Here is a 24,623-nt window from a genome sequence, read left to right as displayed (position 1 = left end):
GCAGGCCAAAGGCTGGTGCCCCTCCTTAGTTGGAACCTTGTAAGGAGACCTCTGCTCCCTCCATCCTTGGAACAGTGACTTTCCTCAGCCGGCCCTGGTTTGTACCCATCATCTTCCCCCGCCCTCCCCATCAAAAGCTCTCCCTCGCCGGGCGTGGTGGTGCACGCCTTTAATCCCAGCACTTGGGAGGCAGAGGTAGGAGGATTGCCGTGAGTTCAAGGCCACCCTGAGACTACAGAGTTAATTCCAGGTCAGCCTGGACCAGAGTGAGACCCTACCTCGAAAAACCAAAAAAAAAAAAAAAAAAAAAAGCTCTCCCTCCATCTGAGGTGCCACATGTGACTTCTCTGGCTCACATCTTGGGACCAGTGAACCTCGCCCGAGAGCTGTGCTAATAAACCTGAACTAGCTTTACTGATCTGGTTCCTTGTGTCAGTCAAGGCTCTCACAGATTCCTCTGTCCACTGGCTGTGCACTGGGGCTCAGGGGTGCATGGCCACATCCCGCATCCACATGGGTCCTGTGTAGTGGCACTGGACAGACTCACATTTGAGAGGCCATCATGCTTAAGAAGCAAGTGCTCTTACGCTCTGAGCAATCTCTCCAGCCTTCATTAAGATTTAAAAGCATAAGTATAATAAAAGTACTCAGATTGTAATTTTAAAAAACACAGTAATACGTATTTATCCCTCTAAATTGCTTTGCTGAATTCTCAAATGGGGAAACATGTCCAGTACAATGTCCCCTTTACTATGTATTTTCCAGACCATTTCTATATTAAACCTTCACTACATCTAAGTATTTATTGTCCCTTTGTCATTAATCAAGTGAAAGTAATTAATGAGTCCTAACTATACAACAAGTTTTCTCTGACCAAGGAAAGGAAATTAATTTCATGATGGAACATTTTACCTTGACATCATCCTTTTTTGGTGTGGGCGAAGAATCACTAGGACCTGGCTTGTTGGTGGATCTAGAGAATAAAAAATAAAAACAGGTCAGTTTTCATTCTTCTAAAAGAAACTTGATGGGTGGCAGATGGCACAATGGATCAAGTCAGTTGCTCACAAAGCTCGCTGGCCAGGGTTTAATTAATTCCATAGCCACTCATGGAAGCCACACAGGCATTTGTTTGCTGTGCTGAGACCCTGCCCTATACATGCACAAGTACATAAATAATACATAAATGAACAAACAAATTTAAGAATAAACAATTATTTAAAGGATTGTTATCACATTATCTGTGTCCTAAATGCCTTTTCTGTCCTGGCATATTTAAAGTTGATCTCTAGTAACAGCAGGCTACTTGTTCCCCTTTCTGCATCAACTCTGAATCTATAATGTACCCAACGCATTCATAATAAAGAATGACAGGCCAGGGCTGGAGAGATGGCTTACTGCTTAAGAATGACAGCCCGTATGTTGGTCAAGGCCAAGAATACAGAATTCTGCACCCATCGCTACATTTACTTCTTCTAGCATTTTTCTTGATTTCTGACTAATAAGTTAACTATCCTGAACTAGACTGTGAAATCTCACTGGCATGATATAGTCGTAATGATTAAAAAAACATCCAATAGGGCTAGAGAGATGGCTTAGCAGTTAAGTGCTTGCCTGGGAAACCTAAGGGCCCTGGTTCGAGGCTCAATTCCCCAGAACCCACGTTAGCCAGATGGAAAAGGGGGCACACGTGTCTGGAGTTCGTTAGCAATGGCTAGAGGCCTTGGAGTGCCCATTCTCTCTCTGCCTCTTTCTCTGTTGCTCTCAAATTAAAAAACAAACAAAAAAAAATTCAATAATTGGGCAAGTTTCTACATGCCTTTAATCCCAGCCCTTGGGAAGTAGAAGTAGGAGGATCACTGTGAGTTCAAGGCCACCCTGAGACTCCACTACGTAGTGAATTCGAGGTTAGCCTGAGCTACAGTGAGACCCTACCTTGAAAAACCAAAAACAAAACAAAATATAAATGAATCCAATAAACATTACCTGGAATTGTTATTTTTTAATATTTTAGTTTTATTTATTTGATTGAGAAAGAGGGGGATAGAAAGAGAGAGACTGAATGGGCACCCAAGGCCTCCAGCTACTGCAGACAAACTCCAGATGTGTGCACCACCTTGTGCATCTGGATAACATGGGTTCTGGGAATTGATCCTGGGTCCTTTGGCTCTGGAGGCAAACGCCTTAACCGCTAAGCCATTCCTCCGGCCCTACCTAGCATATTAATGTAAACACTTACTTGCCAAGATCTAGTATTAAAATGTAATAACTGGGCTGGAAAGATGGCTTTGCGGTTAAGCGCTTGCCTGTAAAGCCTAAGGACCCCGGTTTGAGGCTCTATTCCCCAGGGCCCACGTTAGCCAGATGCACAAGGGTGAGCATGCATCTGGAGTTCGTTTGCAGTGGCTTGAAGCCCTGGCGCACCCATTCTCTCTATATATATCTGCCGCTTTCTCTCTCTCTGTCCGTCACTTTCAAATAAATTAAAAAATAAAAATATAAAAAACATTTCCATTAAAATGTAATAACTTAGAGCAAGTCCATAGTTGTCTACCAAAGAATCATCGGGACCATTTCAAGAAGAGGTGGACCATATCTTTTGCTTTTTGTAATATGGCATGGGAGAGGGCTGTTCTAAAAGAGCAGAGACATATTATCACTGTGATATACTTCAATAAAAGTATGTAAACTAGTATTTCAATATATTTTATCAACTTAATCTCTTGCCTAGGTGTTAAATTGACTAATAACACCCAACACAGGCGTACTCATAATTTTCAAGGCTAAATAGGAAAAACAAGCAAATGGTCTCTTGTTCCATGGGAAATACATTCATACCTTTTAATGGGTGATCACTATGCTGAGGTCTTCTATCTCAAGTTGGTAAAACGTTAAATGAGGATTAAATCTTCCCTAGCCTGATGTAATATATTACAGTTCATAAACAGCTAAAGGAAGAACTAAATCATTAATTTAACATAGAAACATAAAATACATAGAAACATAGAAATAAACATAGAAATACATTGTAACAATGGTGACAATCACAGAAATTTTACTTAGTAAGACTGACCACCATGTGCTAGCCCCTGATTTAACTGTTATATAAATAAGCTGCAAGAATATAGTCTGAGTCTCCTATCAGAAAATATATTTGATGAGAAAGCTCCCAAATTCACACTTTGCCAGTTGGAAAGGTGTTGTGTAACAGACTGCTCAGAACTGAACTTCTCTCCTGAACAGAGAGGGGAGGCTCTGATTCGGAAAGTCAAGTCTGGGAGACCTGAAAACTGAAGGTCACACAACACCCCCCAACGTTTCCTTAATGAGAAAGTGAAACATTTCTTCCTGGGCGGGGGGAGGAGAAAGTACCATCCAGAGACTCAGGAAGTAAACAAGTCTGTGAAAGGATTGAACACCCACCCTAAAGCTACATACAGGGGAAACAATTGCTTGAAACTGCGACTCTCTGGGCTGCCAGCAAGTGGTGTAGTGTGCTGTGTTCCAGACTCCCTGATGGACCTGGCTGCCAGTCAGGTAGGATGTTTCATGCTCTCACTGAGCTGCCTACAGCGGTGCAATGTGCTCAGGACTCTGACCAGCCAAGCTGCCTGCAGGCTGTGCAGTGAGCTCCAGAGACGCGTTTCTGGGAGTTGGCACCTAGGCCGTGGTGGGCTTTTCCACGACGCAGTCATTTACCGCTCCTGGAAGCATCCCTCACCCTGCTCTGTTAGTGACCCCAGTAAACTCACTGGTTCACCCTAACTGGTTCTAGCATGACCATCCTTTGGTCTGTCATCTGGGGCTTATCTGGGGAGAACACATGTGTCTGAGTCATCTCAGGAAAATAAAATTCCCATGACAGAAAGGTGTAAATTAAACCCAGTCCTGCAGGAAAGTAAGAATTCTGTTTGGGCTAGAAATGGATTAGCAGTTAGAGCGCTTGCCTGTGAAGCCTAAGGACCCAAGATGGATTCCCTACTACCCACATAAACCAGATGCAAAAGGTAGCTTATGTGTCTGGTGTTAATTAGTAGCTTTCTCCCAAATAACAAAATAAAAATTTTAAAAAATAATTTCAAAAAGTATTCTCTATCATCCACCTGAGATTTTTCATGAAAGAAAGAGGACCTAATAGAAGTCATTTTATTTCCTATGTATATGCTGACTGAATGATGTTCATGCACCAAACACCCATGTGTTGGAAGACCTGGTCCCCAGCCATTAAAGTGATTGGAGGTGTGGAGAGATGGTTTAGTGGCTAAGGTGCTTCCCTGCAACCCTAAGAACTCCTGTTCAGATCTCTAGGTCCCACATATCCAGACACACAATGACACAAGCGTGAAATGCCGCACATGCACATAAGGAGGTGCATGTGTCTGTAGTTTGTGCACAGCAGCTGAAAGGCTCTGGCATGGCCATTCTTTCCCACCACCTCCCTCTCCCCCCCCCAAAAAAAAACCAGAAAGTAATATAAAGAAAGAAGTTTGGATTATGTAGGAACAAACTTCATCTTTAATCTGGTTCACTCATGAGACCATAGATGCATGGTCTCATAAGATGTGGGGTCTAGTGGGCAGAAGTAGGTCACTCAAAATTGGTACATTGAAGGGTGTGTCTTCTGAGAAACCTATTTTTCTACTTCCTGGAACTTAGGCTCCCATTCCCAGCAATATTCTATACTGCCTGGGGCTCACAGCAAAGAATCTAGCCCATCATTTATTGAAACCTCCGAAAACACAAGCCAAAACAAATCTCTCCAACTTTAAGTTGTTTCATTCATGTATTTTATCAGAACAATGAGTAACTGAATAAGACAACAAAATAAACTATAGAAGAATACATTAAAGACCTAAACAAAATCTAATCATAATCGTCATTTTGTGATAAATTGACATCCATATTCTTAAAAACCCTGTTTAAAGCACATGGCCATCAATGAGGCAGAGTGATTGTCAAAAGCATTTCTGAGGCTTGAGGGATGCTTTAGCGGTTAGGTAGCTTGCCTGCAAAGACAAAGGACCCAGGTTTGATTCCCCAGGACCCACATAAGCCAGATGCACAAAGTGGCACATCTGGAGTTTGTTTGCAGTGACTGAAGGCACTGGCATGCCCATTCTCTCTCAGTATCTGCCTCTATCTCACCCTCAAATAATTAAATTTATAAAAACATTTCTGCTTAACTTAGCAACCTAAAGGACAAATATATAAGTAGTGAGAACAATACTGTAACATCTTTAAAAATTTTATGGTGAATCAAAAAGTCCACATTTTTATAATTAGGCTAATATGAAACTATTTTAGTTACTATCATATATAAATAAAATGATTCCAAATGTCAAATCAGTCAGTATTAAAATGAGCCATGAGCCCTGCTATATGCTTCTTTTGTTAATGTGAACAACTGATTCCATCATCTGTTCATGTGTTCCAGTGTCTTCCACCACATCTCTGTGAACGTCATTTAACCTTCTGATCCGTGACTCAGTACTTTCTTAAATATATGTTTGTTTCTATTTTAGAGGAGAGACAGAGAGAACTGGCACTCCTGGACCTCAGCCACTGTTACCAAACTCCAGGTGCTTGCACCACCTAGTGGGCATGTGCGACCTTGCTCTTGCCTCAACTTTGTACATCTGGCTAACGTGTGATCTGGAGAGAACATGGGTCTTTAGACTTTGCAGGCAAGTGCCTTAACACCATCTCTCCGGACCTTAATATACTTTTTATTGACAACTCCCTTAATTATACACAATAAACCATGATCATTCCCTTCCCCCTTCCCAATTGCACTCTCCATTATACCCCTTGCCCTCTCATTTAGTTTCCTCTTTATTTTGATGTCATCATCTTTTCCTCCTATTATGAGAGTCTTGTGTAGGTACTGCCAGGCACTGTAAAGTCAGGGATATTCATGCTATTTTGTGTTCAGAAGGTTGAACTATAAGGACTCTTACCCTTTGTTTGGCTCTTATATTCTTTCCAACACCTCTTCCACATGGACCCTGAGCCTTGCAATGTATGATAAGAGATGTTTTAGTACTGAGCAATCCTCTGTCATTTCTTCTCAGCACCTTGGTGCCTTTTGTGACTCAATATTTCTTTTTTTTTTTTTAAATAAAATTCCGGCTTATTGTTGGACATTGTTTCACACATACATCAAACAGGCCAAAAAAATAAACAGCAACTTCATATACAAAAAAGGAAAAAAAGAAACCTTTTATCTTTGGCCTTTTTAACCATCTCATACAAACCAACTACTTATAGTACAGCTAGGTACATACACAAAAAGTTACTGGAATGCTCAGAATAAGATTTTTTTTTTATTTTTTTGGTTTTTTTTACAAGGTTTTTTTTTTTTTTCTCCTTTGAGATTATAATGAACATGGTCACACCACAAGTAAAGTCAGTAGTAGGACAGAGAACGCTCTGAAGGCTGGTCTGATCATCTGTTATCATTAAAAATGGTTGACCCCTAACAATATGTACAAAAATATAAAATGTAAATAAAAAATACAAACAAATTTTCCTTTTAAAGTACTTTTAAGAAAAAAAGCAGGGCCTTGGAAGTTTTGGTTTTCTCCTCCCCTGTTGCAAATTCTCGCTGTGGTTTTGGAGTGGTGGTGAAGAGCGTGTGTCACCTGCGGGTGGCGCTGCCCGTGGTTGGCGGGCGGGCTGCTTCTCTACTCAAAGGTGACCACGTTTAGATTCTGAGACGGGAAGTGAAGGGTGAATAGGTCACGGTGGCCTTTTTTCAATAACTTTTCCTTTTTTGCTGTCTAGTCATCCTCATCAGTCTTCCACTTCTTGGTATCAACATCATCATCCTCATCATCTTCAGCGGCCCGCTTGCCCGTAGCTGCCTCTACCTCATCTTCATCTCCATCCTCTTCCTCATCATCACCTTCTTCCTCCTCCTCCTCTTCCTCCCCACCTTCTTCTTCTTCTTCTTCATCTACCTCATTGTCAGCCTCCTGTTCCCCATTTTCCTCATTAGCATTCCCATTGGCAGGGGCTTCTCTTCCATTCTCTGCCTCCTCCACAACTTCCTTCTTTTCCCTCAAGTCCTTGGTGGTGATCTCGGAGCTGGTGTCCACAGCCGCATCTGACATGGTGGGGCGCACCAGTGCAGCGGGCGAAAGAGAAAGCAAGAGTTCGAAGACTGGCGAAAAGGCTGCCGGAGTCCGCGGCCGGAGAGAGGGAGGGAAGGCAGGCGACGGAGGAGTCTGCGGCGAGCGGAGAGAAGGAGACCAAGAACAATGCAAAGATGGCTTTTCCGAGCAGCCTGTCGTGACTCAATATTTCTGTTATGACCACTTGGTACTTGTTTTCTTTTTTTTTTTTTTAATATATTTAACTAATTAACTTATATGACAAAGAGGGAAAGGGAGAGAGAGAATGGGTGCTCCATGGCCTCCAGGCACTGCAAACAAACTCCAGACACGTGCACCCCCTTGTACATCTGGCTAATGTGGGTCCTGGGGAATCAAATCAAACCTGGGTCCTTTGGCTTTGCAGGCAAATGCCTTAACTGCTAAGCCATCCCTCCAGCCCTTGTTTTCTTTTTAACAAAAAATAAATGAGGGCTGGAGAGGTGGCTCAGCAGTTAAGAACAGTTCCCACTTCCTGTTTAAGTATGAGGACCAGAGGAGGCCTGAGAGACTACTGAGTTTTATTCTCTCAGGTCACTCACATGGACAGCAGGGCATGGGCATAGCCAAGCTCCTCTGTTCCCCAGTCCTGTGAGGAGCTGACACTTAAGAATCACAGGGGCTCATGAAAAACGGCCAGATCAGTGACCAGTCAGACTGTGCTTCAAAGTAGGGGTGGAAGAGCAGTGCAAGTGCACGGGGCACTGCATGGGCACATACACGCACATACCTCATACTGCAAAGACAGACACATCCATACACGCACATACCTCATACTGCAAAGACAGACAGGCAGACAGACACCCCTGCACACACATCCATACATGCAGACAAAATAAACCATACCTCCCCAGTTCATCCATTGTGTTGACTTTTGCTTTCCTTAGCAAAAGTTCTGCTATCTGCAGATTGTTATTTGCCACGGCCGCTATAAGTGGAGTGAAGCCATCCTGTGAATAGACAAAAGGAACTTACAACTCACAAGATTACATAGGCCTCAAGTCAACTGACAATGTTAGAAAAGACCCAGTGCACAGAAACATAATATAATGTAGAGAATGAGAAAATAGAAATCTCGCTCTCTCCCCTCTGAGCTGCCCTTTCTTTCACACTTTCTGTTCCTTCCTTCGGAAACCCACCTCCTCTTCCTAGAGTTGGCACATGAACACTAGTCCTCTCCAAAACGCACTTACGCCTTTAATCCCAGCACTCGGGAGATAGAATTTTGTTCATAGCATAGAAGTTCTCACGGCGTTTTGGCATCCTGATGTTCTGCATAAATCCTGAAGACAGTGACTATTTCGTCTGTTCATCCTTAAGTTATTTATTTATTTAGGAGGTAGGATGTGGCCCTCGCCCAGGCTAGGCTCGAACTCACAGTGATCTTCCTACCTCTGCCTCCTGAGTGCTGGAATTAAAAGCATGTGCCACCACGCCTGACTTTGTCCTTCCATTTTTGTTTCTCTGATAAGTTTTGTACATGCTCGTAGTATACTTTCCTCATAAGGCCTTTCACTTCCCTCGCCTACATTCCTCTTCCACTGGAAAAGGGGTTTTGATGTTGTTTCTTTCTTTGCTTGTGTGCGTGTGGGGAGGAGGGTGAGGCATGGACATTGGTGCACTTTGGGCTTGCTGTCTTTTCCCAAGGTCTCTTGATCGCCACCCCAGGACTGAGGTTACAGTCTTGCACAGCCATGCCCAGCCGTTCATGTGGGCTCTGTCAAGTCAAACTCTGGCAATCTCAGGCCCTCATGTCTGTGCAGATACCATACTTAAAAGCTGCACCGCCTTGCCATCAAGACATGTAGACTTGACAGCAGAGTTGAAACTCTTACATAAGTGGCTCTTTCTGACAGGAGAGGGGACTGTGTCAGAAATTATTTGATTTTCCCTTTGCTTTCTGTGTCATCTATACTTCTAGTCTGTTTACTCCAAGTCCTAAGGTCAGTCATGTTTGCAACTCAATTTTCTTATTTAAAACTAAGAATTACTATCCCCTTAGGTAAAGAAAATATTTCCCCTCAACCCTTCCCAATAAAAATATAATACTAACCCAAGTTTCCAGTATTAGCACTTTTACCAAGCTATCCTCAGAACAGGCCACTTGAAAGGTGCTCTGCCTTAGCAGCTGTAGAACACTCAAGATAGGTGGGGGCAGCAGCATCTCGTTACCTAGCAACACTGCCAATTGTGACAAGGTGGGCAGGAGCCAGCATGCCTCAGGACCAGTGACTACTGAGCCACACCCTCCAGCCTATCCTCTCCAATGATGGTTGACTAGAATTCCTGTCAAATATCAAACACAGACAAGGCTTGGACGAGGATTCTACACAAACGGTTTTTGAGTGAAACTCACTTAAAATAATGTGAAACTTGAGGGTCTTGGGAATCTCCCATGAAAACTCCTAAAATTTCCAATTTTGACCCCAGAAGGATCATGAGTTCCAGGCCAGCCTGGGTTACATGGCAAGATCCTGTCTCAAAATAAATAAGCCATTGTTAGGATCTCAATATAGGCTCTTCATTTTTCTTCCAGAGTACTATTGAGAATAATGTATTGAAATGTTGACATTTCCTAATACTTCAAATATTTTCACCACACAAAAAGCCAAGTGAAGTGGGATAATTATAGCTGTGTAATTATGGTAATTTGAATCACACATACATTCACATTCAAACCACCACAGGATTCATAATGAGTAACATTTATTTTTTTAAATAGAGAGACAAAGAATTGGTATGCCACTGCTTAGCCACTGCAACTCCAGATGCTTGTGCCACCTAGTGCGTCCTTGCACTTGCCTCACCTTTGTGCATCTGGCTCATGTGGAATCTGGAGAGTTGAGCATGGGTCCTTAGGCTTTTCAAGCAAGTGCCTTAATCACTAAGCCAACTCTCCAGCCCATGAGTAACATTCTTTTTGTTTGATTTTTCAAAGTAGGGGCTCACTCCACTCCAGATTTACTTGGAATTCCCTATGCAGTTTCAGGGTGGCCTTGAACTCATAGCAATAGACCTACCTCTGCCTCCCGAGTTCTGGGATGAAAGGCATACGTAGAGTTGGTTACTAGAAAGGTCTCAGTGGAATACACCTGAGGGAGCACTGGCTGTGGCCACCTGGTGATCATCAGGAGAAGCATGACTTTTTGTTTTCAATTAATGTTTTTTATTCATGTATTTATTCCACAACCAAATAAATCATAATTTAAAACCGTAACATTTTGTATGATAAAGGTGAATTACATTAACAGAACAGACACCAGTCTAACATGCAACACTAAACAGATGTGTCTGTTCCCATGATAGAAATGCACAGGCACTGCACAGAACATTTCACCCTTAGCTGCTAAGCCATCTCTCTAGCCCATGCATTTATCTTTAATAATTCAACATCTTGTCTTAGGGAGGGAATATCTATGAGATGCTGTTTACAATCATGGAAGTTATTAATTATAAAAAATAAATTAAAAAATGGAGAACTGTAGATACGGCTTAGCAGTTAAGGCATTTGTCTAGAAAGCCAAAGGATCCTGGTTCAACCCTCCAGGACTCACATAAGCCAGATGCACAAGGGGGCACATCCATCTGGAGTTCGTTTGCAGTGGATGGAGGCCTTGGCGTGCCCATTCTCTCCCCCAGTGTCTCAAATAAATAAATAAAATACATTTTTAAAAATGGGGAAAAAAAGGGAGGGGAAGAAAGGATAAAAGAAAAATCACCCTTTTCTCTGGCAAGTGAGATTTTTTTCCCCCCAACAAATAGAATTTGTAACACATGAAGATAAAACACTCTATATAAAGTGGGCATGCACACTTTTAAAAAAGAAGAAAACCCCAGATGTGGTTATCATGAGCAAATTCTACACAACTACCCCAGACTAACAAATTTACATGTAACGGTGAGCATGCAAAGGCTGTGGCTTCGTTTCGTATTCCACATCCGTAATTCTCTGCAAAGAGGCATACATTACTAGAAATATCTAGAGGTGTTTCCAGTTTAAACACATGACCCCAATCCTCTTACAAAATAAAAGCATCTTATAGAAACAATGTGATACCATTTTTGTAAACATTTTATTTATTTATGAGAAAGAGACAGACAGAAACAGAGAATGGGCACACCAGGGCCTCTAGCCATTGTATAGGAACTCCAGACACATGTGCCCCCTCTAGTGCATCTGGCTTATGTGGTTCGCAGGGAACCAAACATGGGTCCCTAGGCTTCACAGGCAAATGCCATAACCTCTAAGCCACTTCTCCAAACCCCTGTGATATTTCTAACTTTGCCAGTGTAGTTACACCAAGACAGTACATGAAATGAACCCTGACTTAACATTCCTAATCCTACAGGACACATGTATTCCAGGGCAGCAATAAGGTTGAGAACTTTTTCTGTTGCTTTTTTAAAACCCAGGCCTAGTGGCTCATGCCTATAATCCCAACAGTTAAGAGGCTAAGGTAAAAGGATCACCACTAACTCTGACACTAGCCTGTGCTACATAGTGAGTTTAAGAGCAATCTGCATCTGGGCTAGAATAAGACCCTGCCTCTTGGGAAAAAACGGGGGGGGGGGGGGAGCAAGGTAGGTGTGGGGCTCATGCCTGTAATCCTAGCACTGGGATGACAAAGAAAGAACATTTCAAGTTCAAGGTTAGCCAGAGCTACACAGTGAGACCCTGTCTCAAAAAACAACAACAACAAAAAGAAAACCTGCCTAGGCGTGGTGGTCCATGCCTTTAATCTCAGCACTTGGGAGGCAGAGGTTGGAGGACTACTCTAAATTCCAGGCCACCCTGAGACTAGAGTGAATTCCAGGCCAGCCTGGTATAGAGCAAAACCCTACTTCGAAAAACAAACAAAACACAAAAACCTGGTGATCAGCAATTAAGGTGCTTACCTGCAAAACCTAATGGCCTGGGTTCAGTTCCCCAGTAACCACATAAAGCCAGATGCACAAAGTGGCACATGCATCTGGAGTTTGTTTGCAGTGGCAAGAAGCCCTGGTGTGCCTGTTCATATTCAATGCCTCCATCACACATGCATGAGTGTTTATGCACACACACACACTCACTCTCTCTCTCTAATAAAGAAAAATATTTTTAAAAAGAAAACAACAAGAAGTTATCTCCTGCCTGCAAGCAGAGATGGACGTGGTATAGCCTCCTATATTTTGATCTTTCTCAGCAGTGTTCTGAAAAAAGCATTCCTGCGGCTTAAAAATAAAAAAACAAAGCCGGGCTTGGTGGCACATGCCTTTGATCCCAGCACTTGGAAAGTAGAAGTAGTTAGGAGAATCGTCATGAGTTTGAGGCCACCCCGAGACTACACAGTGAATTGCAAGTCAGCCTGAACTAGAATGAGACCCTGCCTCAAAAAACCAAAAGGAACAAGTAATATGAACAGTAAGTCCCAAAGGGAATGAAACAGACTAGATAAGAAAGACACTTCAAGGGCTGAAGAGATGGCTTAGTGCAAAGCCAAGGGTCCCGGGTTCGATGCCTCAGGACAAGGTGGTGTGCAGGCATCTGGAGATCAGTTTCAGTGGCTAGAGGCCCTGGCACCACACTCTCTTGCTCGCTCTCTCTCAAATAACATTAATTTTTTTTTTCAAAATAACACTATGCTACTGCAGGACGTTCCTTAAATGATTAGTTTTAATAGTTACTGATAAACACCAAGAAGCAACAGAACCAGGGGATGGTGCTCCCTTTGTGCAGCTATGTACTACGGTACACTGACCAAAGTTTTAGAAAACTACAAACAGTTTGCAAACATCGGTAAGTCATGGGAAGGCTACAAAGTGCACATGGCACACTGGGGCCTCTGGCTTTTGCAGACACCAGAAGCGGCTTGTTCAACTTTCTGAGGCGGGCTGTCTTGGGAATAGAACTCAGGGTGACAGGCAGCATCTACAAGTAATCACTCAGCCATCTTCCCAACCCCTTCCTTTTTTTTTTTTAGTTTAATTAATTTATTAGTTTTCTTTTCAGCACATACAGGCAGTTTGGTACCATTGTTTAGGCTCATCCATGATCTACCCTTTCCCAATGGACCCTCCTTGTTGAGGTATATGGGTCATGCATTGTGGAGTTAGCTCACAGTTAATGGTACGATAAATGTCTCTGCATATCATGACCCAACATGTGGCTCTGACATTCTTTCCGCCCCCTCTTCCGCAAAATTTCCCTGAGCCATGTTGGGTTCATTTTTGGTCTGCTTCAGTGATGAGGTGTTGGGGGCCTCTGAGGCTCTGGCTCTCTGATTTGGTAGGAGTTGATTTTTCTCTGTGTTGGTCTCCTTCCCCTTTGTGCTGGTATCCAGTTCATCAGGAAAACAACACCCTTGCTTGTTTCGCCAATTTTCCTTAGTTTCAGTCGGGCCCCTTTTGAGGTATGTTGGGGCAGCTCTCTCCTTAGGATCTGCATCTTTCTTTCCCCGCAGGGCAGTGCAGCTAGGCAGTCGCCATCTTGGCCGGAAGTCCCCCTTCCTTTTTTTATTTGTTCTTGCTGCTACTACTGTTTCGAGGTAGGGTCTCATTTTAGCCCAAGCTGACCTGTTAACTCACTCTGTAGACCCAGGCTGCCCACAACTCACAACCATCTCCTAACTCTGCCTTCTAGTGCGGAGGGGGAAGGGAAGAATATGAGAATGGGAATATGGCTGGGGGCCTCTAGCTACTGCAAAGCAGCTCCACACACCACTTTGCGCATCTGGCTATACATGGGTACTGGGGAATGGAACGCAGGTTGCTGGGCTTTGCAGGCAAGCACTATAACCACTGAACCATCTCTCCACCCCTGCATTTTACACTGAACGCATTTTATCAGGTTCAAGTAGTTTAAAATAGTTTATAATTCCTGTTGAATAAAAACAATGTTTCTAGATATGAAATTTCTTAGAAGTGAGCACTCATTTTATTCACTTTGGTTATATTTACACAATTTAAAATACTAGCAAACTCTATTTAATAGTGTATAGACATTGATACAATATGAAATCTCAGTAAATCTTATCTTAGTTTAGATGATGGAAGTAGTGGCACACACATTTAATGACAGCCCTTGGGAAGGCAGAGGTGAGAAATGCATGAATTCAACACCAGCCTGGGAGGAGAGAGTGAGTTCCCGGTCAGCTGGGGTTAGAGTGAGACTCCACCTTGAGATCAAGACAAACAAACAAGAGGATGATATGATACCAGTGGTTCTTCTTTCCTCCCTTGAACTATGAAACTATGGTTCTGGCAGAGCTCAGCCTTGCCATGGTCCTGGCTCCTTCCTCCCCTTTACTATAAGTAAACTATGTCCATACACATATACACTTGAATAGGGGAGTAAAAAATTCAGCATTCAATTCATGCTCTTAGTTGTTACATTCTAAATGTATGATAAAAGTCAGGCAAACTACATTTTAGCTGAGCTTTCTTTCTCAATTTCATTCCATTTGTACCCACCCTCCAAATATCCACTTACAGAAGCTACAATGTTTTCTCTAGCTTACACTTCCAACTGGCAGCAAGTTCTTTATACACACACACTATTTTGACTACTTCAATACTTACAGACACCAAACCATGGTATTTCCCTCCCCTCCCTTTCTTTCTCCTTAATAATTCTGCTGCCATATCCCCTCCCTCTCTCCATTAATCTATTAATTTGATGTCATGATCTTTTCCTCCTGTTATGAGGGTCTTGTGTAGGTATTGCTAGGCACTGCAAGGTCTTGCATATTGAGGCAAATTTCTGTCTAGACAGTTGTATGTAAGGAGTGGTACCCTTCCTTTGGCTCTTACATTCTTTCTGCCACCTCTTCCACAATGGACCCTTAGCCTTGGAGGGTGAGATATATTTCAGCGCTGGATACTCCTCCATCCCTTTTTCTCAGCACTATGTTGGCAGCAAGTTCTTAAAGAGTGAAGAAGAAGATATGGAGGCCAGGCGTAGTGGTCCACGCCTTTAAACCCAGCACTCTGGAGGCAGAGGGAGGAGGAATGCTGTGAGTTCCAGGCCAGCCTGAGCCTACATAGTGAATTCCAGGTCAGGCTGGACCAGAGTGAGGTCCTACCTCAAAAAAATAAAAGAATCTTTAAAAAAAGGTATGGAAGAGAAAATGAACACAATTCAGTTCTATGCTGAAATTCCTTACTAGCCAAACTGAAATTGACTTCTAGCTTCAAAGAAGCACAATGGAAGTGTCGAACTACTGTTCTGTTGAGCAATCAATTCATCTTCACCATATTTTATAAATTAATTTTTTTATTGACAACTTCCAAGATTGTAAGCAATATCCCATGGTAATTCCCTCCTTCTCCCCACTTTCCCCTTTGAAACTCCACTCTCCATCATATCCCCTCCTCCTCTCAATCAGCCTTTTATTTTGATGGCATCATCTTTTCCTCCTATTATGATGGTATTATGTAGGTAGTGTCAGGCACTGTGAGGTCATGGATACCCAGGACATTTGTTTCTGGAGGAGCACGTTGTAAGGAGTCCTACCCTTCCTTTGGCTCTTACATTCTTTCCGCCACCTCTTCCGCAATGGACCCTGAGCCTTGGGACATGTAATTGAGATATTGCAGTACTAAGCACTCCTCTGTCACTGCTCAGCACCATAATGCGTTGAGTCATCCCCAAGGTCACTGCTATCTGAAAAGAGCAGGTTTTCTACCAAAAGTGAGAGTAGCCTTAATAATATGTGGGTATGAACATTAAGAAAAGTACTTACTAGGCAGACTGATGAGCATAGTATAAAAATTTAGCCAGACAGCAGCAGACGTTATACCTCTAGGGCTACAACCCTGTTGTAGGTTTTCAGTATCAGGGATGGATTCCCTCCCATGGAGCAAGCCTCCAGTCAAATTAGAGGACAATTGTTTTCCCCTGTAACAGACGTTCCACTATTGCACCCACTGGCTCATTTGACCTCCCTGGCCAAATGCAAGGCTTGCAGTGTACACTGTTGAGTATCTGAACTGGTGATGTCTCTTTCTCCAATAAACTGCATGCAGCATGGTTTTTTCCAGCTTTCTGTCAGCTGGTCTACATGGAGGTTTTCAGCTCAGTAACAGCTGGGTTTCTCAGTGATCTTGCAGTCCGAGTATGTGGCGTCTTCAGCAATAGGGTCTTACCATCTATTTCTGGTGGGAAACCAAGGGCCTTGGCAATGGCCTGTAATTATTTTTGGGGGAAGGGGGCATCAGGGACCTCCCTGGTCAACAATTTCACTGGAAGGTATCCTATTCCTGGCACTGAAAAATTTCTAGTAATAATCTTTGGCTACTAAGTGTTCCATTGTCCAAAAAAGTAGATTTCCACATGATCTATTTATATCCTCTTGGATTTTGATAAGCACTCCCTCCACCTTTCCTTCACTCAATCTCTTCCCTTGACCTCACTTAGGCCTTTTAAACCCCATCGTCACTGTATTTTTATTTAAAACCCTGAAGTAAACAATGCCACATGCTGTACTAATATCTTCTGAAAGATGGATGATACAAACTTTGATTTTTTGGTTTTCCTAGGTAGGGTCTCACTGTAGCCCGGGCTGATCTGAAATTCACTCTATAGTCTCAGGGTGGCCCGAACACACAGCGATCCTCCTACCTCAGCTTTCCAAGGGCTGGGGAGTAAAGGTGTGCTCTATCACACCTGGCCAAGATGATACAATTTTTATGAAAATTTTACAGTTGCATTACACACTCATATTGAGGAAAAATTTGAATGTGTATGGGGAAGACAACTTCTCAAACATTTTGATGAAAAACTTAAAAGCAAACTGCTCTTGAATTTTTTTTCCCAAGGTAAGGTCTCATTCTAGCCCAGGCTGACCTGGAATTCATTCTGTATTCTCAGGGTGGCCTTGAATGCACAGCCATCTTCCTACCTCTGCCTCCTGAGTGCTGGGATTAAAGGCGTGTGCCACCACGCTTGGCCAAAGTCTTCTTTAAAAGACTTCTAAATTTGAGGCTGGAGGGATGGCTTAGCGGTTAAGGCATTTGCCTGCAAAGCCAAAGGACCCATTAGGATCCCATTAGCCAGATGCACAATGGGGTGCACGCATCTGGAGTTCATTTGCAGTGGCTGGAGGCACTGGCATGTCCATTCTCTCTTTCTCTGTCAGCTAACTAAATAAATAATGAAATATTAATACTTAAAAAATAAAATTCCAAATTTGGGGCTTGGAAAGATGACTTAGAAGTTAAGGTACTTGCTGACAAGGCCAAAGTCTCTAGGTTCTATTCCCCAGTACCCACAAAAGTCTGATGCACAGGTGGCACATGCATCTGGACTTCATTTGCTGAGGCTGGAGGGCCTGGCATGCCCATTCTCTCTCTCTCAAATAAATAAATAAAAAATAAACAACAAAAAAAAAAAAAGGGAAGGAAAACAGCAACAGTAACAAAGTAGACTTCAATGTACCACCCCACCAAAAAAAAAAAAACCCAGCTTTTTCAATTGCTCTGTATTAATTGTACATATTTATATGTATTTATATATGTGTGTGTGCATATATATACGTGTGTGTATGTATGTACATTCACACATACATACATACATACATATATATAGAGAGAGAAAGAGCATGACATTGAACTCCATCCACGTGGTGAACTGTGCCAATTAACTGGCAGGTGCTTCTACTTTGAGGGCCAGGCCTTGGCACTATGCTCTTTGCAATATACTAGTATTTTCTTCCAGAAACAAAAAATAAAAACTATTAACTTCACCCTAGTGTGGTTGACTCATTCCTGTAATCATAGCATTTAGGAAACGGATATAAAGAGACTGTTACAGGGCTGAGACATGGCTTAGAAGTTAAGGAACTTGTCTACAAAGTCTAAGGACGCAGGGTTGAGTCCCCAGTACCCAAGTAAGTCAGATGCACAAGGTGGCGCATGCATCTAGAGTTCGTTTGCAGTGGCTAAACGCCCTGGTGTTCCTATTCTCTCTCTCAAAGGAATTAAAATATTCTGAAAAAAATTGCCAGGTGTGGAGGCATGCACCTTTAATCCCAGCATTCTGGAGGCAGAGTTAAAAGGATTGTTGTGAGTTGGGGCTAGCCTGAGACTACATAATGAATTCCAGGTTAGACTGGGCTAGAGCTAGACTCTACTACAAAAAAACAAACAAATAAAAAAATTAAAAATAATAAAAACACTCAGCTGGCGCACACCTTCAATCCCAGCACTCAGGAGGCAGGGTAGGAGGATCACAGTGAGTTCAAAGCCACTCTGAGACAACATAGTGAATTGCAGGTCAGCCTGGGCTAGAGCAAGACCCTACCTCCAATAAACAAACGAAAAAATACATAAAATAAAACAAGGATCTGGGGCCAGAGAGATGACTCAGCAGTCCAAGACACGTGCTTGCAAAACTTGACAGCCAGGTTTGATTCCTCAGTGCCCACGTAAAGCCAGATATACAAAGTGACAAGTGCATCTGCAGTTTGTCTGCAGGGGGCAGGAGGTCCTGGCATCCCCATACTCTGTCTCTGCTTTTTTCTTTCTCTCAAAAAAACATAAACTAGTAAGTTCTTGTAAAAAAAAAAAAAAAAAAGAGAGAATCCGCATGATAGTGGCACATGCCTTTCACGCCTTAAAATCCAACACTCAGAAGGCAAGGTTAAGAGGATTGCTAAGAGTTCAAGGCCACCCTGAGACTACATAGTGAATTCCAGGTCAGCCTGGGCTATAGTGAGACTCTACCTCAAAAAAACAAAAAACAGGGATCTGGAGTAGTTCAGTGTTAGAACACTTGTCTGGCAAGCACAAGGCCCTGGAGTTCAATCCCTAGCACAATAATAAATAAACAGACAAATCTGAAATTTCAAAAAGTGGGGAGAGGGCTGGGGAAGTGGCTCAGAGGTTGAAGGCTCTTTCTTACAAAGCCTGCTGGCCTGAGTTGGCTGGGCAGTCTATTCCCCAGTACCCACATAAAGCCAGATGTCTTTGGAGCACATATCTTTGGAGTTCATTCGCAATGGCAAGAGGCTCTGTCATGTCCATATTCATATTCTCATTAATATTAATCCTCTCTCCCCCCTCTCCTCTTGCAAATACATAAATAACACTTTTTTAAGTGGGGAGAATGAGCTGGGGGTGGTGGTACACGCCTTTAATCCCAGCACTCGGGAGGCAGAGGTAGGAGGATCACCATCAGTTCGAGGCCACCCTGAGACTACATAGTGAATTCCAGGTCAGGATGGGCTAGAATGGGACCATGCCTGGAAAATAACAACAACAAAAAAAAAAGTGGGGAGAGTAACAATGCACTTTTTGCACTCTCAACCACACAACAAAACAAAAAGAATAGTAATATTGTTAGTAGTCATACAAGATAGACCACTTCAGTCTGAAGGGATGGCTCAGCATTTAAGGTGCTTGCTTGCAAAGCCAAAAACCCTGGGTTCAAGTACCCAGTGCCCACATGAAACCAACTACAGAGTGGTGCATGCATCTGGAGCTTGTTTGCAGTGGCAGGAGGCCTGGCATGCCCTTTCTCTCCCTCTCCCTTCTTGCAAATAAATAAAGTATAAAATCAGCCACTTCAATAACTGACATCTTTCAGAAAACTCTGCTTTATAGCCAGTGAATTGATGAGCTTAACACATAAAATGCTATTGGTATTCCAAACAATGACACTCAAGTTTTAATAGAATCCTAACTCTCACGAGGATATGCGTAGGTTGTAAGTACGTACTATACCTGCTTGACATAGAAGGGGCTTGAGCATGGAGGAGCTGGACATCTGAGAGCAGTTCTGCACACACCTGGTAACTACGTTTACTTTAGGAAAGACGCTCAAATATAGACTACCTACTACTTACTAATGTGCTGGCAGGGTACAAGGGGATAGAGAAAACGTGTTATATAAGATCCACATAAGTGAAAGTTAGTTGATTGGGGAAGACAAGCGTGAATGCTGGGGCAGGAGTGAAGTACAATGAAGAAAACTCAGGGTGAGCTACTATAAAGGCTGCTTCTCTCGGACAGTGTTAAGAGCAGCCAGGTCAAAACAGTGTCAGAAGGACAAGCTTCCAAAGCACCTGCAGCCACCATTCAGCAAGAGCACATGCAAAGGGCCTACGGAAGCAATGAGCTGAGGTGGAGGTGAAGGTATGTTAGGGCAAGTAAGATACAGAAACAGGAAAGAAAGTGATGCAGTCTCAGCTCTCAGGGACCTCAAGAGGGAAGAGGAGGGGAGGGGAAGAAAGAGAAGGAAAGAAAATACTTCAAAGACAATGCTTCTTTGGGCAGTGGGATTTAATTGCAAAGTCTGTCTCCTGTTTAGAGACATGGTTATAAATGTATACCAACAGTTTATGTAAATTCACAAAAGACAGTCTAATGAAAGGAACTTTGGAGATTTTAGATAATTAGGAAAAAAGGAAAAAACAAGCACCCTGATACTACATAGTGAATTCCAGGTCAGCCTGGGCTAGAGAGAGACTCTACCTCCAAGAAGGAGGAAAAAAAATGAAAAGATGGGCATGGAGACACAATTGTAATACCAACACTTGGAGCCATGGAGTTAGAGATTCAGGAGTTCAAGGTCATCCTTGGTCACACAGTGGACTGGAGACCAGCTTGGGCTACATAAGACCCTGCCTCAAGAAAAACAGGGCTGGAAAAATGACTTAGCAGTTAAGGTGCTTGCCTGCAAAGCCTTAGGAACCAGGTTCGATTACCCAGTACCCACGTAAGCCAAAAGCAAAAGATGACACATTCATTTGGAGTTAGCAGTGGTTATGCCCATTCCCTCCCCCCCCCTTTCTCTCAAATACATACTTTTTTTTTTTGGTTTTTCAAGGTAGGGTCTCACTGTAGCCCAGGCTGACCTAGAATTCGCTCTGTATCCTCAAGGTGGCCTCAAACTCACAGGGATCCTATCTCTGCCTCCCAAGTGCTGGGATTAAAGATGTGCGCCACCACAGCCGGCTTAAAATACTTTTTTTTAAAAATTAAACTTAAACAGCATTTGGAAGTGTCTGGAAATAGTAATCCCACACTTAAATAAGTGGGAAGATCAACCTCCATTTTGTCAGTTAACTTAAGTCTGTCACCCTTTTGAATAGAAGGGACATAAAAGCTCAAAATTCAACGTGAAATTTATAAACTTGTAAACATCTGAGTCTTTCAAATTGACTACTCAACTAATCAACTGTGGTGATCGGCTAAATAAATCAGGTTATGTTACAGGATACATACATACTTCTCTGTCCCCTCTATAACAGGAAAAACTCAAGTTTTCGGACCTGGAAAACTGTTATTCGGAGCTACAGAGATGGCTAAGAGGTTAAAGGTGCTTGCTTTACAGGCGGGCGTGGTTGTGCACCTTTAATCTCAGCACTCAGGAGGCAGAGTGAGCGAGTTCCAGGCCAGCCTGGGTTAGAATGAAACCCTACCTCAGAAAAAAAGAAAAAAAAAGTGTTTGCTTGCAAACCCTGTCAATCTTGGCTCCATTCCCCAAAACCTACCTAAAGCCAGATGTACAAAGCGACACATGCATTGGGCATTTGTTTGCAGGGGCAAGAGGCCTTGGTGTGCCCTTCTCTCTCTGTCCCTTCCACTCTGGGCTTGAACTCAGTGATACTCCCACCTCTGCCTCCTGAGTGGTGGGGATTTAGGCATGCACCACCATGCCTGGCTAACACAAATATTTCTTAAAATGAAAACTATTATTCCTTGAAACCAGGAGAAGCTCATAGTATCCCCTACCTAGGACTTTGTTACACAGCTCTCAGCTCTATATAAAGCTTACATCCTTCTCCCCCTAACTCTCCGTCAACAAATAAAAAAGCAACCGAACAACATAGACAATACTTAACACCACCTATGTACGTATTCCTTCTGCAAGCCACTCTGTTTCATACCTCTCAGCTAAGAAATCAGGTGAATGACTCGAGCACATGGCCACAATTCTTGCTATTCTGTTCATTAGAACTAGGGGCTACCGGGCGTTTTCCAAATGCTCTGTTTGGGAAGAGCATTCCAGGCCTTTGAAGAATTGCTAAATTCAAATACAGGTCACTATGCTGAAGAGTAGCAACAAATCCACTGTTAAACAAGAGCTCTCCAAGGTTAAATTGAAGTTAATTTATCACCTAATGTGTTAGTTACTTAACATGCAATCCCACACATTTCAATAAAAGTGAAAATAACTATGCATGTCAATTACAGTAATTAACTTAAAGCACTTAGCAAACCCTTATACTGGACAAATCAAAGCTATGTTTTTCAAACAATTTTAAACTCGGGTATTCATTTTTCAAATCAGTACTAAACATAAGCTCTCAAGGAGGCAGTATTTAGGGATGACGTTAAAATAAGAAGTGTTCCTACAACCCATTAGCCAAAGATTAGATCAGTTTTCCTAAAGAACTCTTAAAATATTACATTCTAGCTGAGTGTGGTGGCCTTTCATCCTAGTACTGGGAAGGCAGGGGTAGTAGAAGAATCACTGTGAGTTCAAGGCCAGCCAGGGACTACAGGGTGAGTTCCAGGTTAGCCTGGGCTAGAGAAAGACTCTACCTCTTTAAAAAAAAAAAAAAAAAAAAAAAAAAAAAGGAAAACTAGGTAAATGTTATACGCTAGCATCTTATGAAATCCTCTATTTCCATGCTGCTAAAATTTGAAGCATTAACCAGAAAAAGGACACCACCACTGACGTATGCATTTTACACTGAGTGGATAATTCCTTGACAATTACAATGCAACTATGCACCAAAGAATCAAAGCTCAACAAATCAACTAACCGTACAGCACATGCATATACAGCTAGGGAGTTCTAGAGTACTGAGTTAAATACCCAAGTTTCCAAATTTTACAAGCATTATCAAACCAAGAATAAAACCTAACTAAACACATATGGTCCATGATCACAAAGACACGAAAGTCATTTCTGTCAGTTAATGGTCCCATCGTGAGTTTCAAAATTCAACATATCCCAAAGCAATCGGATTAAAATCTTTCCACACAAGAGGAAATGTCTCTTCTAGCCTGCGTGCCCAGGATCGCCCCAAGTGTCCAGGTGAACCGCTGCTCTCTAGAAAAACTGTCCTGTACGTTAGGAAAATTAATTTCCCAGTCGAGTCAACACCCCTTCTCTTCATGCCCGACTCACGTCCTCCCTGTCTGAAGTCGCAGGAAGGCCTCGGGTGCAGTGCGGGGCTTTTAAAACCACATTTCCACGTGGGAGGACAGACGGGAGCGGGAGGGAGGGCTTTCGCGTGGGGGACTACCGAAGGGTGAGGGGCGGAGAAGTTAACGGGTACCGAGGGAAGAACGCCCCAAACAGCGCTCGCAGGGGAGGGTGAACGGGCGGGCCGCTCTGCCCCAGCGAGCCCGAAGCCCAAGCCCGAAAGGCAGGCGGCGGGAGGCACCTGGGCCTCGGCTCCGCGCGGCCTTCCACCTCCCGGCGGGGCGGAGGGAGCCCGGAGAGCCGCGCCCGGTGCCGAGGGGCCGAGGGCCGAGGCCGCGTGTGCCAGCCCGGGCCGGGAGGCCTCCGGGCGGCCGGGCGGGGCGGGGCGGGGCGAGGCGGGGCCGGGCGGCCGGCGGCGCGGTCACCCACCTGGCTTGCCAGTCATTCCAGCTCCGCGGGTACTTGGTGCCGCCGCCGCCGCCGCTGCTCAGCCGAGACCCCGGGGCTCTGCGGCTCATTACCTTCCCCGACACGACATGGCCAAGCGCCGCCGCCCGGAGAAGCGCGAACCGCCGCCCGAACCGGCCGCCGCCGACACCCCGCTCCGGCCCGGGGCTGAGGAGGAAGCCGAGGAGGAGGAGGAGACGGCGGCGGAGGGCGGGGGAGGCGGACGGCCGTTCCGGGTTCCGCCAGAGCCCGCAGCGCCGGAGCAGGAGGCGGGCGCCGCGCGGCGAGGGGGAGGCGACGACTCTTGCAGAGCCGTGCGCGACCAGCGACGCCTGGACGGGAGGACGAGGACGAGGACGGCGAGGAGGCGGAGGCGACGGCTCCTCACGCTCACACGGATACTTGTTTCTCCGCCTCCCGGCTCCGCCCGCCGTGCCGTCGCCGCCGCACGGCATGCCGGGAACGAGGGGCGGTGCCGGCGCCCGCCGAGCCCAGTGAGGGGCGGGGACTGGAGAGGGGCGGGGCGTCGTGGTGAGGGGCGGGGCCGCGGTGGCCCTCTTCCCCCCCTCCCCCCCCGCCGGGTCCGGCTCCGCCCGCAGTGGTCATACCTGAGGGCCGGCGCCGCCGCAGGGCATCACGGGAAAGGTGAGCGTGCGCGCGCCGCCGGAGTCGCCCGCGGCCCAGGCGCGGTGAGGTGAGAACTGCACGGCGTCCCCTTGGCAGCTGCGGCGCCGGGCCCAGCTGCCCTCGATCCTGAGCAGAAGCAGTGAAAATACTAAGCGTCGAGGAAGGGGAAAAGTGCATAGGTAGCTACTTCCACGGGGCCCTTTAAAAATGTCATGGCGTACTGACTTTTTTTCCCAAATTTTTTTCTTTCTAATTTCACATTT

At 44.3% G+C, this 24,623-nt stretch overlaps 2 protein-coding genes across 2 annotated transcripts in view; both read right to left on the bottom strand.

The window, feature by feature from the left end:
• The window catches only part of LOC123455359, a 41,170-nt gene extending 16,982 nt beyond the window's left edge, over positions 1–24,188 (bottom strand). Inside the window, exons 1-2 of the mRNA XM_045136156.1 lie at positions 23,716–24,188; positions 913–973 (exon numbers count right to left, since the gene is read on the bottom strand). Coding sequence (XP_044992091.1) covers positions 913–973; positions 23,716–24,188 — 534 coding nt within the window. The remainder of the gene's footprint in view (positions 1–912; positions 974–23,715) is intronic.
• LOC101608856 (prothymosin alpha-like) lies at positions 6,624–7,112 on the bottom strand. Its single transcript, XM_012947587.2, has one exon. The coding sequence runs from the start codon at positions 7,110–7,112 to the stop codon at positions 6,780–6,782; it is 333 nt and encodes a 110-aa protein (XP_012803041.2). The 3' UTR covers positions 6,624–6,779.
• Positions 24,189–24,623: the final 435 nt, after the last annotated feature.

Source organism: Jaculus jaculus, chromosome 16, assembly GCF_020740685.1.
Source record: "Jaculus jaculus isolate mJacJac1 chromosome 16, mJacJac1.mat.Y.cur, whole genome shotgun sequence".
Classification (NCBI taxonomy): domain Eukaryota; kingdom Metazoa; phylum Chordata; class Mammalia; order Rodentia; family Dipodidae; genus Jaculus; species Jaculus jaculus.
Note: the sequence above shows the minus strand (reverse complement) of the source record. Positions and strands in the feature narration are given on the sequence as shown.

Bases quoted from the DNA above. Each gene is read 5' to 3' on its own strand.
- LOC101608856 (XM_012947587.2), bottom strand. From the start codon at position 7,112: ATGTCAGATGCGGCTGTGGACACCAGCTCCGAGATCACCACCAAGGAC.